Source organism: Littorina saxatilis, linkage group LG4 (genome assembly GCF_037325665.1).
Source record: "Littorina saxatilis isolate snail1 linkage group LG4, US_GU_Lsax_2.0, whole genome shotgun sequence".
In the NCBI taxonomy this organism is placed as follows: Eukaryota; Metazoa; Mollusca; class Gastropoda; order Littorinimorpha; family Littorinidae; genus Littorina; species Littorina saxatilis.
This window is the reverse complement of record NC_090248.1, coordinates 70,108,410-70,126,311: the sequence shown is the minus strand read 5'-3', so window position 1 is coordinate 70,126,311 and position 17,902 is coordinate 70,108,410. Positions and strand designations below refer to the sequence as shown.

The 17,902-nt window shown below is 39.0% G+C and overlaps 1 protein-coding gene across 4 annotated transcripts in view; it reads left to right on the top strand.

Moving 5' to 3' along the window:
- The window catches only part of LOC138965509 (receptor-type tyrosine-protein phosphatase epsilon-like), a 49,060-nt gene that overhangs the window by 13,177 nt on the left and 17,981 nt on the right, over positions 1–17,902 (top strand). For all 4 annotated transcript variants that reach the window (XR_011455478.1, XR_011455479.1, XR_011455480.1 and 1 more), the window contains 7 exons: positions 1,586–1,722; positions 2,150–2,463; positions 8,762–8,849; positions 9,885–9,961; positions 10,603–10,639; positions 12,579–12,676; positions 17,228–17,353. Coding sequence is in view for 1 of the 4 variants with exons in the window: in XM_070337693.1 (XP_070193794.1) it covers positions 1,586–1,722; positions 2,150–2,463; positions 8,762–8,849; positions 9,885–9,961; positions 10,603–10,639; positions 12,579–12,676; positions 17,228–17,353 (877 nt within the window). In the remaining 3 variants the exon portion in view is untranslated. The remainder of the gene's footprint in view (positions 1–1,585; positions 1,723–2,149; positions 2,464–8,761; positions 8,850–9,884; positions 9,962–10,602; positions 10,640–12,578; positions 12,677–17,227; positions 17,354–17,902) is intronic.

Here is a 17,902-nt window from a genome sequence, read left to right as displayed (position 1 = left end):
GCTATCATTTTATAGATAGTCCCGGACAGATCTATATTCGATGGTCTTTTAAATGGGAAGGAAGGTATCTTTACCTATTACTGTTGTTTACCCCTTGTCTCCACATGTAATGAAAGCGTTGTTAAAGCTTGTTTACTGTGAACGCGGTTGACTTGACGCAAAGTTATGAGAGACTACACTTTTTGCGTAGTCTACATTGTGAAACGCAACTTTTTGCTTCTGCGTTTGTTTTCACATTTTGTATATAGGGAACAGGCACATGAAATGATTTCCTAGTTCTTTAACCATTTTATATTCAAACGAAAGAATCATTCCCGCACTACTGGATTTAAAATAATTGTTAATTTCTGTTCTGTCGCTTGCGTTTTGTCCTTCTTCTTTTTAGCCTTTCTTGTTCTTGTTTCTTTTTATATTTAGTCAAGTTTTGACTAAATATTTTAACATCGAGGGGGAATCGAAACGAGGCTCGTGGTGTATGTGCGTGTGTGTGCGTGTGTGTCTGTGTGTCTGTGTGTGTGTGTGTGTGTAGAGCGATTCAGACTAAACTACTGGACCGATCTTTATGAAATTTGACATGAGAGTTCCTGGGTATGAAATCCCCGAACGTTTTTTTCATTTTTTTGATAAATGTCTTTGATGACGTCATATCCGGCTTTTCGTGAAAGTTGAGGCGGCACTGTCACGCCCTCATTTTTCAACCAAATTGGTTGAAATTTTGGTCAAGTAATCTTCGACGAAGCCCGGACTTCGGTATTGCATTTCAGCTTGGTGGCTTAAAAATTAATTAATGACTTTGGTCATTAAAAATCTGAAAATTGTAAAAAAAAATAAAAATTTATAAAACGATCCAAATTTACGTTTATCTTATTCTCCATCATTTGCTGATTCCAAAAACATATAAATATGTTATATTCGGATTAAAAACAAGCTCTGAAAATTAAATATATAAAAATTATTATCAAAATTAAATTGTCGAAATCAATTTAAAAACACTTTCATCTTATTCCTTGTCGGTTCCTGATTCCAAAAACATATAGATATGATATGTTTGGATTAAAAACACGCTCAGAAAGTTAAAACAAAGAGAGGTACAGAAAAGCGTGCTATCCTTCTTAGCGCAACTACTACCCCGCTCTTCTTGTCAATTTCACTGCCTTTGCCATGAGCGGTGGACTGACGATGCTACGAGTATACGGTCTTGCTGAAAAATGGCATTGCGTTCAGTTTCATTCTGTGAGTTCGACAGCTACTTGACTAAATATTGTATTTTCGCCTTACGCGACTTGTTTTTTATTTTTACTTATTAATGTCTATTTTTTGACAAGTGTTGAATACATTTTATTTTGCATTTTGCATGGGTTGTGACAGTCTCTATTTGTTTTGCTAACAACCGGAGAGGGTTCACAATATTCTGTGATCAATGCTTTAAGCTGTTACTGCTCGACAAAAAAGAATGATACATTCAAATGCATTAAACGAATTCTATGTTATACTCCACCAATGGGTTATGTTGCTAGGTTCAATGTGTCAGTATGTACCGTATTTTGTTGCGAATTTGTGTAATTGTATTTTATGTCTCTTTTAGGCGAAGGCGGAATAATCCTAAACAGGAAATGAATGGCACCACCGTTGGACAAACAACGCATGATGCTGTCTACCAGAACGTTAACGGCACACTTGACGGCGGCAGTACCAGTCGTGCAAGGAGGACGGAGACGAACGGTCAGTTGCATTGATCCTAAATTGTTACCAATTTTACAGGGAAACTAAGTTCTAACATTTCCCGAAAGTTAAATGTGACTGTTTACAGCAGACATTCAAATTATTACACAGACTTGTTATGTTGAAAGGGTCCGAAAGAATAAGAACTTTCATCTTTTTCCCGTTCAGAAATGACGTCATTAGAGCAATTTATTGAGTAGCTTAAAAAAGAGCCACACACGTTTGTCACACAAAGAACGACTGAGATCCATGTTTTCAACAAAACAAGTGTTAATGCAATGACACTTGTAAAGGATATAAGGTGAATACGTTTCAATTCCTATTGACATGACTGCGTTCCGTACTGAGCAATGTCGCCAAATGAATAATTTCCCTCATGTGTTGCATTTAAGCACGGACCATATGGTTTCATGAAATGTTGATACAGAAGCTTATGCCAACGTCACATTCGACAACGACGCTGCTGAACCAACTGTGCGAGGTCAACCAGTCTCCCAGCCAAGAACTCAATCTGTCTCCGACCCGCCCATCCCTCAAATGGAAGAGGGAGATGTGGACGTCGTTGAGGACAACGAGGTGGTTGTGGAAGGGGACCAGAGCTATGACATAGCTGTGCGTGGGCGCGTGTACTACAATGACGAGGTGTACATGACGTCAGCGGGCTCCAGTCTCAAGCTGGATCAAGTGCAGGAGTACTTGCTGGGCAAACTCCGCAGTGATGACCTTGACACAGAGTTCAAGGTAAGAACATGACATTTCTATTTGCATTACCACTTGACAATGGTTGACGTCATTAATGGAGAGAGAGAGAGAGAGAGAGAGAGAGAGAGAGAGAGAGAGAGAGAGAGAGAGAGAGAGAGAGAGAGAGAGAGAGAGGCACGTGGATTATTATGATAAATGTCCACACTTTTGTAACAAGACAACAAGACGGCTGCCTTTTTAAATGAAGTAGTTAATCTGAATTTTCGGTCTTGTTGATTCAACAGTTTTCAAAAGAAGACAAAACAAGAATTTTTTTTTTTTTTTTTTTTTTTTTTTAATTTTTTAATTTTTTTTTTATAACTTTTACGGTATCGAGCTTGCCTTTTTTGCCAATCGCCTGAGCGTGCCACATTGGGCTAGGAGTGCGTGTGCAGCCTTAAACACGCGTCACGAGAATGAAAAGTGAGGATGTTGAGATTGAGGCCAGTATGAATGTCAAGCGTGCGAAAGAGAAGCGAATGATATGTGTCTGTCATGTTATGATGTTTTTAGCCCATGAAGTGATTTGCGAAACTCAGAGGGTGTCTCCGTATGTTTCCAGTTCGAGAGAGAGAGAGAGAATTGCCATGAGACTGAATATGTTTACTATGAAAGCTTGTTGTTATCGATTGATGTGGTATTCGTGTATTATAATCACTCGTTCATAACGTGCCCTAATATTTTTCATGAAAGATACATATTATGAATAAGGTTACAGTTGCCTCAATGAATTGTCGAGGCCTTGGGGACGTAAAGAAAAAAAGGGATGTTTTTCAATATTTGAGACAAAAAAAGTTTTCAATTTATTTTTTGCAGGACACCCATTTTGACCCTAAGCTGGAGAAATATATAATGGCAGAGTGGGGTTACACTTCATTTTTTTCTTCTAAAAACACCAATTCTAGGGGTGTGGCAATATTGTTTAATAATAATTTTGAATTTAAAGTTAAAGGTGTGTACAAGGATTTGAATGGGAATTATTTAATGGTGCATATTTTCATGATGAATGTGGATGTTTTGCTAATTAATGTGTATGGACCAAATAAGGACGACCCTGATTTTTATGCAAGTTTGAATGAAGAGATAGGCCGCTTGCATATTTTAAATGTGATAATGGCAGGGGACTGGAATTTAGTTCTTGATCCAGTCAGAGATTATCAAAATTATAAAAGCATTTATAATGATAAAGCAAGAGGAAAATTGGAAGAAATTATTGAAGAATACTGTTTGGTGGACATTTGGAGGGAATTTAATCCGGAGTCCCAACGTTTTACCTGGAGAAGATCTTCTCCACTCCAACAGAGTCGACTAGATTTTTTTCTTATTTCTGAGAGTATGTGTAATAAATATTTGAATGCCGATATATTGCCTGGATATAGAACAGATCATTCAATGATTACATTAGAATTAATATTTGGAGAGCATGTAAAGAAGCGTTCCTTTTGGAAGTTTAATTTTTCCCATTTACGAGATCGGGAATTTGTGACAGAAATAAATGATTTGATTGAAAGAGTAATTGAACAATATGCAGTGTCTCCATATAATAGAGACAATTTAAGTAAACTAAAGACGGAGGACATTCAGTTTACCATATCGGATCAGCTCTTACTTGATGTATTATTGATGGAAATTCGCAGCAAAGCAGTAGCATATGGAATTACGAAAAATAAAAGATTAAAGGAGCAAGAAAGTCAAATCGAGAAAGAAATATTATTGATTGAAAAAAAAGTTTAAAAAAATTAAGACGATATAAAATGTTTAAATGAAAAAAACGAACAATTGATCGAACTACGGCAAAAGAAAATGGAAGGAGTTCTATTGAGATCTAGAGCTCGTTGGGTTAGAGAGGGTGAAAAGATAACTAAATATTTTTGCGGTTTAGAAAAAAGAAATTTTGTAAGTAAACAAATGGTACAAATTAATACAAACAGTGGCCTCTCTCTGACAAAGACTGAAAATATAGTTAAAGAAACAAAACAATTTTATGAAACATTGTATACAGAAAGAAAAAATGAGGATTGTAATATTACAGATATAGTAGCTGATTGTCCAAAGTTAACCACAGAAGAAGCTGTCAGCTTAGAAGGCAAAATTAATATCGAAGAAGCTACAGCAGTACTAAACAAGTCGCGTAAGGCGAAAATACAATATTTAGTCAAGTAGCTGTCGAACTCACAGAATGAAACTGAACGCAACGCAACGCAGCAAGACCGTATACTCGTAGCATCGTCACTCCACCGCCCGTGGCAAAGGCAGTGCCCGTGGAATTGACAAGAAGAGCGGGGTATTCGTTGCGCTGAGAAGGATAGCACGCTTTTCTGTACCTCTCTTCGTTTTAACTTTCTGAGCGTGTTTTTAATCCAAACATATCATATCTATATGTTTTTGGAATCAGGAACCAACAAGGAATAAGATGAAAGTGTTTTTAAATTGATTTCGAAAAATAAAATTTGATAATAATTTTTATATATTTAATTTTCAGAGCTTGTTTTTAATCCGAATATAACATATTTATATGTTTTTGGAATCAGCAAATGATGGAGAATAAGATAAACGTAAATTTGGATCGTTTTATAAATTTTTATTTTTTTTTTACAATTTTCAGATTTTTAATGACCAAAGTCATTAATTAATTTTTAAGCCACCAAGCTGAAATGCAATACCGAAGTCCGGGCTTCGTCGAAGATTACTTGACCAAAATTTCAACCAATTTGGTTGAAAAATGAGGGCGTGACAGTGCCGCCTCAACTTTCACGAAAAGCCGGATATGACGTCATCAAAGACATTTATCAAAAAAATGAAAAAAACGTTCGGGGATTTCATACCCAGAAACTCTCATGTCAAATTTCATAAAGATCGGTCCAGTAGTTTAGTCTGAATCGCTCTACACACACACACACACACACAGACACACACACAGACACACACACAGACACACGCACATACACCACGACCCTCGTTTCGATTCCCCCTCGATGTTAAAATATTTAGTCAAAACTTGACTAAATATAAAAAGATGAAAAACGAAAAAAGTCCCGGTTCTGATGGATTTACTGTGGAATTCTTTAAGTTCTTTTGGAAACAGCGCATAGGTTGTCTAGTTGTAAGAGCAATAAACGATGGTTTTGAAAAAGGAGAAATGTCCTCCACTCAAAAAGAAGGTGTTATAATATGTATTCCCAAGGGGGATAAACCAAGGGAATATTTGAAAAATTGGAGACCTATTTCCTTATTAAACGTTGTATATAAAATTGCAACATCCTGTATTGCAGAAAGGATAAAAACTATCCTGCCAAAACTAATTAGCGAAGACCAGTCTGGTTTTATGGCCAATAGATATATTGGAAATAATGTGCGTTTAATCTATGATTTGATTGAATATTGTAATGAGAATAAGATAGCAGGATTGTTAATGTGCATTGATTTTGAGAAGGCGTTTGATTCGCTGGACTGGCGTTTTATGATTAAAACGCTTGAGGCATTTGGGTTTAAAAATGATATTTTGAGGTGGATAAAGACGTTTTATTCAAATATTAAGTCGACTGTATTAGTAAACGGTCAGCCTAGCCCCTGGTTTAATGTAAGAAGAGGATGTAGACAGGGCGATCCCATATCTCCTTATTTATTTATTTTGTGTGCTGAAGTATTTTCACTCATGATCAAGGAAAATAAAAATATTAAGGGAATTGTTATCGGCGAAACAGAATTTAAGCTGTCACAATTCGCCGACGATACTGAATTATTTCAAAGAGGAGATATGGAAACCTTTGAGGAAACAATGAACATATTAAACGATTTTGGAAATAAATCAGGGCTAAGAATGAATATAGACAAAACAGCAATTATTTGGTTAGGAGGTAATATAAATAGTGATGTAAGGTATATGCCACACCTTGGTTTTGAATGGAACCCCCCAAAGTTTAAAATATTGGGTATTTGGTTTACGAGTGATTTAAAGAATTGTGTACAAATTAATTTCGATATGCAGTTTCAAGCAGTAAAACGATTATTTTTGATTTGGTCTAAAAGATTGATAACCCCTATAGGTAGAATAGCAGTTTTGAAATCCTTAATATTGTCCAAGCTTGTATACTTGTGGATGTTGTTGCCAAACCCTCCAGACAAGTTTATAAATGACTTACAGACTATGATTTTTGACTTTGTGTGGAATCGAAAACGTGATCGGATAAGTAGAAATATTGTAGTTAAAAGTGTTAAGGATGGTGGCCTTGATGTTCCTCACGTTAAGACTTATATGTTAGCCCTGAAATTGACTTGGATAAAAAAGTTGAGGTTTACGGTCCACAAATGGAAAGTTATAACAACTGTTTTATATCCCGATGTGGACAACATTGATGTAAGTGGTCCTAGTCTTTATACCAGTAAACAACATGGTAATAGTTTTTGGAAGGATGTGTTTAATGTTTATGAACAATTTCGATATAAAATAGATCTAGAAACCTCCAAAGAAATATTAGCAGAACCACTTTTCTTCAATATTAATATAAAGATTGGGAAGAAGACTTGTTTTTTTCAGAATTGGTTTGATAACATTTATTTCATTGGTCAGTTGGTTAATGACAATGGAAGTTTTTATACCTATAACGAGTTCTGTGAAAAGTATCATATCAGAACAAATTTTTTGAGTTATTTAGGATGCGTGGGAGCAATTAAAAAATACATAAAAACGTTTAATATTGTTTTGGAGAATAATAGTATGATTGATAGTAATAAATCAGTGTCAGTCATTCACTCCCAAATAAAAGGTGCAAAATTGTATTATGAAAAATTACTACAGGATGGAAAGCGTCCAAATTGTTGTACAAAATGGGAAGATAAACTAGAAGGTGATATTGATTGGAAATTATGCTTTAAATATGTAACGAAAATTTCTGAAGTAAAACTTAAATGGTTTCAAATTCGAGTATTACATAGGATTTTAGCAACAAATGTGATATTAAAACAATTGGGAGTAGTAGAAGACGTGATGTGCCATTTATGCCGAGACGAGAGGGATAGTATTCAACATTGTTTGTGGGCATGTCAATATGTACAGTCATTTTGGAATGATTTGTTAAACTATGTTAAAAATGAATGTCACAATGTTGAGAACATATTTTTTAGTGAAAGGTTTATTTTGTTTGGTTATGATACATATTTCAAAAGTATTACAGTTTTTGATTTTATAATATTAAATGCCAAATTTTGTATTTACAAGTGTAAGTATGCAAAAGCTGTTCCTACAATGGCTGCATTTAAAAGAGATCTGAGAAAAAGGTATTTGGTAGAAAAATACTTAAGTAAACTTAATTTTACATATAATAAATTTCTCCTGGAGTGGTACCCATTTAAACCTCTGATATTGTCAAATGATTGATTGTCTTTCTGATTGAGCTTGTAAGGATGAAATTTGGTTTTTGGAGGTAATAGTAGGTTAAAGATGTTTCTCAGTTTAGACTCGAACACAAACATTGTCTGTTTATTTTGCAGCAGCTAAACGGGGAACAGGACTTGGTGTTTTACAAAATTATCAAATGGAAACATAAAAAAAGAGACGTTTACATAATTTATAAATGTATTGAATATGGGCTGTGTGATTGTATGCTTTATCGTGTTTTTCCGTTTTGTTTTTGTTGTTGCCTCTTTTTTGTCTTTGTCTTTGTTGGAGATGCATAGTTTTGTATGGTTGATGTTATTTGATGTTGCTGTGTGATGTTGATGTGTACCAAAAAGAAATAAAAACGTGTTAAAAAAAAAAAAATAAATAAATAAATAAAAAGAAATTCCTCCGAGGTAGGAAAAACACCCCCGTTGGTCAAAGGGAAATAACCATTCTCACTGCCACCAACTGAGAAGTTATTTCCCTTTGACCATTAATATGTGCCTCTATAAGTCCTTGTAGAATCTTAATCCACCAATAACTCCCTAACCGTGTGTTTGACTGGTCCCAATTTTTGTAAGGACCGTCTCAGGAATGTATAGAACCTGTTCACCAAGTTTGGTGACGATCGGTCCGTTCATTCTTGAGATCAATATGCGAACACAAACACACACCCAAACAAACAAACAAACACATCGAGCGAATCCTATACACACCCCTATACCGGGGGTGTAATAAGCGAATCAAGGACGATGAAACAAAAACACAACTTGTTGGTTCTTGTGATCTCAATCCTGTAACACAGCTGCCGTTACTACTATGTATACAAGATCACACTTATGTTGTTGTTGCTATCTTGTGCTGTGTTCTTTGTTTAGTATAAGCACGTGTGATGAGTTAGAGACATTTTTAACGCAGAAACTGCCACTTGGATTACTAAAGGACCATGAAGCCGGTCTAAGGAAGGAGAATCGCGACAAGAACAGATATAACGCCATCCTGCCATGTACGTATCGCCTGTTTATGTTACATAGTTTTGATTTGATTTTTTTTAAAGTTTACTGCATTATCTCAAAATGTAAGTTCTCACTTTTGAGATGATAAAGTATAATTGTATTGTATTGTGTCTGCCAGTGTTTGTTCTTATTTACTTGTTTGTGAGGCATCGGCCGATCAGTCATGCAGTTGGTCCTTTCAATTTGTATATCGATCTGTCTGAATACTTGTATGGTTTTTTTTATCTTTCTGTTAACTTCCTCTTTCCTCTCTTTTGCTTTGTCCCGCTTAACCTAACTCTGAAAGATCCAAAACACTTGGTCGGAAGCCCGTAGAGAGCTTTGCATGTAACAGAAGTCATTCAACTTGGATGCCAGTCGAGAGAAAGCCAGAGAAAGTCATTCTTCTATCGAAAAAAAAGTCTGATACCATTTTCCGGAATATACTTAAAAACAAAATAAAGAGGTTAGATAGTTGAACGTTTGAAGGAAAATGCGACCCATTCAGGGGAGCATCGACTATCGATTTTTAAATTAGAGAAAATGACCCAACAGAAATTAATGAAAACGAAATGATTGGCACTTGGCTCTTTATTGATTGTTTGGAATGCTGTTCGAAATTTTATATTTTTACCATTTTGCAAAATGACAAATCTTTGTTGTTGTATACATACTATCTGTTGTTCAGTTAGTGTAGCTGTGTTATGATATTCTTCCAGACGATGAAACTCGTGTGGTTCTTCGTGGCCCTTATGACAAGGACTCCACTGACTACATCAATACTATCTGTTGTTCAGTTAGTGTAGCTGTGTTATGATATTCTTCCAGACGATGAAACTCGTGTGGTTCTTCGTGGCCCTTATGACAAGGACTCCACTGACTACATCAATACTATCTGTTGTTCAGTTAGTGTAGCTGTGTTATGATATTCTTCCAGACGATGAAACTCGTGTGGTTCTTCGTGGCCCTTATGACAAGGACTCCACTGACTACATCAATGCTATCTGGTGTTCAGTTAGTGTAGCTGTGTTTTGATTGTCTTCCAGACGATGAAACTCGTGTGGTTCTTCGTGGCCCTTATGACAAGGACTCCACTGACTACATCAATGCCAGCTTCATGAGGGTCAGTGCAAATTAAAATGCTTTTGCATTATTGAAAATAATGATAACTCATTCATTTGTATGCAGTCCCGAAATAAAATATAAAAGACGAGAAAAATCAACTTGGTATAAATAAGCGCATGTGATGTGCAAAGGGAGATAATTATCCGCAAAACGTCTCCAGGGCTGAGTCTCATGCAGGTGGAAGGTACGACAACACCATCTTGATCGTCAAAGCGTGTGGCATATCACTGTATTCTTTCAGAACTCAGGCTTGAGTGATTTTCTCTGACCACAGGTGGAAGGTACGACAACACCATCTTCATTGTCAAAGCGTGTGGCATATCACTGTATTCTTTCAGAACTCCCACCCATGAGTGATTGTCTCTGACCACAGGCGCTTGGACCTATCTTCTATCTCTGACAGAGCACATAATACCCTGGTAGCATTTGTCATCTTTAAGCGGTATCATCCTAACCACCTTGCTAGTACGTCTTTTAATGTGTTCATTAAATCGACTTTAATTTAAAAAAAAATAGAATTTCAATTATTATTTTGTTTTCATGTCGTTCAAATGTAAATATAATTTTAAGAACAGACTGTACTGCGAACAATTTCAAGTGGTGCAGTTTCTAATGCATGTGAACAATCGTTTTCAACAGGGACATCAATCTAGAAAAGCGTACATCGCTACTCAAGGTAAGAGCAAAATGCAATACAATATAATGCAATGCATGTAATAGAAATGAATAGAATAGGATCGAAATGTATTATTGAGTTGTTGTTCAAACTGCACCTACCGAAACCCTCCCACCCCCTTTCTCTCTGCCTCCCCCCCCCCCTCCTTTACTTCGAGGGCAGTCCTTCAATGGTGACAGCAATAGGTGAGAAGAGGACAGCCGTGGGCCACTGGACTTGCACGCACTACTGACTACAGACTACCACCCCTGACTCTTGATGCGTGACTAATGGCGTGCGTGTTGCGCGTGTGCTAGGTAATTACGAGCTTTGACACTCACTGGTGAGAAGGTCAAATTCGTTATTGACCCGTTGTTGGTAGATCGGTCGTCTGAAAAAGGAGGGCGTCGTTCTTGGGAGGTTAGATACAGTGTGAAAGGCATCCGTGCCGAGAAATTCGGACAGCAAAAGGAGGGGGTCGTTCTTGGGAGAGGTCGTTACGGGAGGTTCCACTTTAATAGAAATGAATAGGTTAGAATCGAATAGAACCGAATAGAATCGAATCGAATCAAATATATAAAAGGCAATTGTTTTGGATGTTATCTCAGAAGAATAATCGTCGACCCTGTACCGATAAATCAGCAATAATTTTTGTAATTGTGCTAACATATCGATCCATTGAATGTGTGAGTAATCAGATATTTATCAATGCTCACCAGGCCCGAGAAGGAACACTATGGGGGATTTATTAGATATTTATCAATGCTCACCAAGCCCGAGAAGGAACACTATGGGGGATTTATTAGATATTTATCAATGCTCACCAGGCCCGAGAAGGAACACTACGGGGGATTTATTAGATATTTATCAATGCTCACAAGGCCCGAGAAGAAACACTATGGGGGATTTATTAGATATTTATCAATGCTCACCAGGCCCGAGAAGAAACACTATGGGGGATTTATTAGATATTTATCAATGCTCACCAGGCCCGAGAAGAAACACTATGGGGGATTTATTAGATATTTATCAATGCTCACCAGGCCCGAGAAGAAACACTACGGGGGATTTATTAGATATTTATCAATGCTCACCAGGCCCAAGAAGAAACACTATGGGGGATTTATTAGATATTTATCAATGCTCACCAGGCCCGAGAAGGAACACTATGGGGGATTGATCAGATATTTATCACTGCTCACCAGGCCCGAGAAGGAACACTATGGGGGATGTATCAGATATTTATCAATGCTCACCAGGCCCGAGAAGGAACACTATGGGGGATGTGTCAGATATTTATCAATGCTCACCAGGCCCGAGAAGGAACACTATGGGGGATGTATCAGATATTTATCAATGCTCACCAGGCCCGAGAAGGAACACTATGGGGGATGTATTAGATATTTATCAATGCTCACCAGGCCCGAGAAGGAACACTATGGGGGATGTATCAGGTATTTATCAATGCTCACCAGGCTCGAGAAGGAACACTATGGGTGATTTATTGGATATTTATCAATGCTCACCAGGCCCGAGAAGGAACACTATGGGGGATTGATCAGATATTTATCAATGCTCACCAGGCCCGAGAAGGAACACTATGGGTGATTTATTAGATATTTATCAATGCTCACCAGGCCCGAGAAGGAACACTATGGGGGATGTATCAGATATTTATCAATGCTCACCAGGCCCGAGAAGGAACACTATGGGGGATGTATTAGATATTTATCAATGCTCACCAGGCCCGAGAAGGAACACTATGGGTGATTTATTAGATATTTATCAATGCTCACCAGGCTCGAGAAGGAACACTATGGGGGATGTATCAGATATTTATCAATGCTCACCAGGCTCGAGAAGGAACACTATGGGGGATGTATCAGATATTTATCACTGCTCACCGGCTCGAGACGGAACACTATGGGGGATTTATCAGATATTTATCAATGCTCACCAGGCCCGAGAAGGAACACTACGGGTGATTTCTGGAAGACGGTCTGGCAGAACAATGTCAGTAACATCGTCATGCTCACCAACCTAAAAGAGGACGGCAAGGTATGTAAAATGCATTTGTTTGAACAAAACAACTAACACTCCAACAAACTATGCAAAAAACGCCCACAACAACAACAACAACAACAACAACAACAACAACAATAACAACAACAAAGAACAACATGCAAACAGAAGAACAAACGAGCGAACAAATATATTTTGAGAATATTGATGTGTTAAAAAATAAACGAGAAAAACTTCTGTCCTCTTGATAATTGCGTTCAATGAGTGGTCAAGGCTTTGCAGAGCCGACTTTTGAACCATGGCTGTGTGAACATAACAAAGTATGCGTAAAGACAGAAGGTCAGTTTGGATATGGACTTACTGAAGTAATAACTGAAATTTTTGTATCTTTAGGAGTAGCTTTCCAGTTTTGTTCGCAAAGTAGAACAGTTGTGTGAACAGAAAAAAAACAAGAAATTCCTCCGAGGTAGGAAAAACACCCCCGTCCTTACCATTCTCACTGCCACCAACTGAGAAGGTTATTTCCCTTTGACCATTAATATGTCCCTCTATAAGTCCTTGTAGAATCTTAATCCACCAATAACTCCCTAACCCTGTGTTTGACTGGTCCCAATTTTTGTAAGGACCGTCTCAGGAATGCATAGAACCTGTTCACCAAGTTTGGTGACGATCGGTCAGTTCATTCTTGAGATCTATATGCGAACACAAACAAACACATCGACCGAATCCTATACACACCCCTATACCGGGGGTGTAAATAAGGGTAAGGACAGAATGACTCTGCGGATATGAACTTACTAATCTATACATATAAATAAAAGAGAGTGTCTGTCTGTGTGTGTGTCTGTGGTCGCCATACCTCTGAGATGGCAAGAGGCAGGAACAAGATAGTGTGCACGTACACTCCCTAGGTGCCGCAGATGTGCACCTGGGTTTTAGTTTCTTGATTCAGTGTTTCCTTTCTCAGATTATGGACCTCCCATTTATTGAATATACAGCCTATATGGTGCAAGACCAGTTCAGTGCCTACTGTTCACCTGTAGCAAGCACATCATGCCAGTGATATTAGAGACTCGCTATTGCTCCTATGAGCGGAAGAAATGAAGGATGAAAAATTAACTGGACAGTTCCGGAAATTTCTAGAAGGTAAGGGAGATAACTCTTTTTTTGTATCCAAACAAAGGAGGTAAAGCTAATGATAATGGGATAGCGAGCGTCTTAAATTGCTACAGGGCTCCGCGGCTTACTTCCGGGCGAAGCCGGGTCTGTCTGTGATCGCCAAAGCTCCGAGAAGGGAGGGGGCAGGAAGACGATGTCGTGCATGCACACTCCCTAGGAGCCGCAGATGTGCACCTGGGTTTTAGTTTCTTGATTTATTGTTTCCTTTCTCAGATTATGGACCTCCCATTTATTGAATACAGCCTATATAATGCAAGGCCAGTTCAGTGCCTGGTGTTCACATGTAGTAAGCACACTATGCCAGGCATATTAGAGACTCTGTATGGCTCCTATAAGGAGAAGAAATGAAGAAAGAAAATTAACTGGACAGTTCGAGAAATTTCTAGAAGCTAAGGGAGGTAACTCGTGCTTTGTTATCCATGGACAGGAGGTAACTCTTATCACACCAACACATCGCATCTACGGGTGTAGCATGATCAGTTGAACCTGCAGGTCAATTATCTGGAATTTTCTCAAGAAAGGGAGGTAACTCATTCTATAAAAACTATGTAAGTAGGAATTGAATATATACTGTGACACTCTCAGTGGGCAGCACATGCCTTTCAATGCTTTTGAGGCCACCGGGCGAAGCCGGGCTTCTTTTTTTCCGTTTTCACTCGTACTAAGTCATATCAAGCAAAACTTTGCCTTCTATCTATCTATTTATATCTATCTATCTATCTATCTATCTTCTATCTATCTATCTATCTACACATATAATAAAAGAGAGTGTCTGTCTGTGTGTCTGTCTGTGGTCGCCATACCTCAGAGATGGCAAAAGATAAGCACAAGATATTTTGCATGCACACTGCCCTGGACCCACAAATGTGCACCTGGGTTTTAGTTTCTCCAGACATTGTTTCCTTCCTCGGATAATGACCCTCCCCATCTATCAATACAGTCTACATAGTGCAAGGGAGGTAAGTCATGCTTTGTCACCCACGGAAGGGAGGTAACTCTCATCAAACCAGTATACCGTGTCATTCTCAAGGGTTACCCCCCGCCCGCTATCATCCCGCCGCCCCCCCCCCCCACACACACACACACACACTAACCCTGCCCCCTGCTCCCCCTCCCTGCCTTCCAGATCATCGCGAATAATGTTTACGAAACGATCGCCTCAGTGAAAGATCACGAGAATTTACAGATTTCTCTCCCCTGTTCAAAAAGGTATGACGCGCTCACTCATGAGGTATGCGTGCTTTGATCAGACGGTAACTACAGTGTGTGTGAGAAGGGGAAACAAATCACGAAGAACACGTTGAACCAGCTCACACTGTCATTTTTCTTATCCACATTGGAATAAGATTCGAGAGGTTTCTGAGAGAGGGGAGAGCAGAAACACCCGGGCGAAGCCGGGCCTGACTGTGTCTGTCTGTCTGTGATCGCACCACCGCCGCTGCCGACGCCGCTGCGCTGCCAGCCCTCCAATCCTCCTCCGCCTCCCCAGAGAGAAACTTTTAGTTGTGGCTTGGCTCTTCTAAAAAAAAAGTCCCCCCCCCCTTTCAATCCCCAGATCCGACCCCCCCACCACCACCACCCCCATTCCCACCACCACCGCCGACTCCACAACTACCACTCCCACTAGCCCTACATCATCAACACCAACCCAACCACCATCCCCAGCACCCCCATCACCACCACACCAACCCCTTCCTTACCCCCTAAAAGAAAAAAGAATTATAGCAATCTCGATGTCATCACTGCATGTCTACTAAAACCGCTACATTTCGTCTACAACACATCAAAGCACACGCCGCGAGAGCAGAAACACCCGGGCGAAGCCGGGCCTGACTGTGTCTGTCTGTCTGTGAGGACAGGGACGCGGTAGTGTGCATCAACAATGCCTAGGAGCCGCAGATATGCACCTGGGTTTTAGTTTCTTGATTTATTGTTTACTTTCTCATATTATGGACCTTTGCTTTATTGAATACAGCCTATATAGTGCAAGGCCAGTTCAGTGCCTACTGTTCACCTGTAGTAAGCACATAATGCCAGTAATATTAGAGACTCGCTATTGCTCCTACGAGGGGAAGAATAGAACAAGAAAAAATTAACCAAACCGTTCATGACATTTTCAAGAAACAAAGGGACGTAACTCTGACTGTGTTATCCAAATAAAGGAGGTAATTAACTCTGATAATTAATGGAAAGCACACATGTCATAACATGCTTTAGGGTTCTGCTAACACCCGGGCGAAGCCGGGTTTGACTGCTAGTATTTAGTAATAACTGTCTTGTATTTTTAGGAGTACCTTTCTAGTTTTGTTCATAAAATAGTGTTACATGCAAATAATTGTGGATATAGAAAATATGGTTATGAGAAAGTGTCCGACTCTCTTCAACTCTCTGACTCTTCTGTCCCTCTGTCTTCTGCTGTCAAAAACCTCGGAGTCACTCTAGACAACACCCTTTCCATGAAACAACACATCTCGTCTGTCTCTCGCACCTGCTACTTCCAACTCCGCCGCATCGCCACTATCCGCAAGTACCTCACCACAGATGCTACCGCCAAACTGGTCACTTCCACCATTCTCTCACGTCTTGACTATTGTAACTCTCTCTTGGCGGGTCTTCCCTCTTCTTCTATCTCTCGTCTCCAACGCATTAAAAATAGCTCTGCCCGTCTTGTCTTACGAAAGAAAAAGGGAGATCATATCACCCCCCTCCTAAATCAGCTCCACTGGTTGCCCGTTCCTGCCCGTATCACATACAAAATCAACACTCTCACCTACAAATGCCTCCATGGTCTCGCCCCTGCCTATCTCTCCGACTCTCTCGCTCTCTATGTCCCTTCACGAGCACTCAGATCATCTGCCGACTCCCTCAAGCTCAACATCCCCCACACCAAACTCAAAACAGCAGGTCAACGCTCATTTTCTTCCCAAGCACCTAGCCAATGGAACACACTACCTCTCCCCCTCCGTCAACAACAGTCCCTCGAATCATTCAAATCTGCACTCAAGACATTCCTTTTTTCCACATAATCCATGCATTCTACACTGCCCACCCCATCCCACCCTGAATAACTGTACATATTTTAATGGTTGATGGTGTGTGCGTGTTGGTGACTTTAAGTCTCCGTGTGTGTGAATGAGTGTATGTGCGCCTTGAGTCGCCTGTTGGTGAGATATGTGCGCGTTATAAATATTCGTATTATTATTATTATTATTATTATTATTAATTATAGGGCTCAGACGTATTGTGAGGCATAATTATTTGTTTTTTGTGGTGTAGTGAATGTAAGTTGTTTCTAACCCTTGTTTTTCTATGATGGTGGTGCTGTTGTTGTGTTGTTATACATGTATTACATTTTGTTTTAAACATGTTCAACAAAATAATTGTGGAACTTTGATTGTGTATGACCAGAAAAAGTGCGAGCAATACTGGCCGAGCCAAGGGAAGCAATACAGATATGGCTTGGTTGACGTTTTGGGACTGGAAGAGCGCGTCAGGGCCGATTACGTCAGGAGGACTTTTCAAATTCGGCTTGGAGTAAGTACAACAATAATCTGTTCGTTTCATATCATTATTTGTGTTTACTGTAAATTCACCCACTGTGTTAATATATTCCAATTTATTGCCACTATTATGAGCGTGTTAATTTAAGATTTACAACTCCATGAGGACTGTTTAAGATTTACCATTCCATGAGGACTTTTTAAGATTTACCATTCCATGACGACTGTTTAAGATTTACCATTCCATGAGGACTGTTTAAGATTTACCATTCCATGACGACTGTTTAAGATTTACCATTCCATGAGGACTGTTTAAGATTTACCATTCCATGACGACTGTTTAAGATTTACCATTCCATGAGGACTGTTTAAGATTTACCATTCCATGACGACTGTTTAAGATTTACCATTCCATGAGGACTGTTTAAGATTTACCATTCCATGAGGACTGTTTAAGATTTACCATTCCATGAGGACTGTTTAAGATTTACCATTCCATGAGGACTGTTTAAGATTTACCATTCCATGAGGACTGTTTAAGATTTACCATTCCATGAGGACTTTTTAAGATTTACCATTCCAT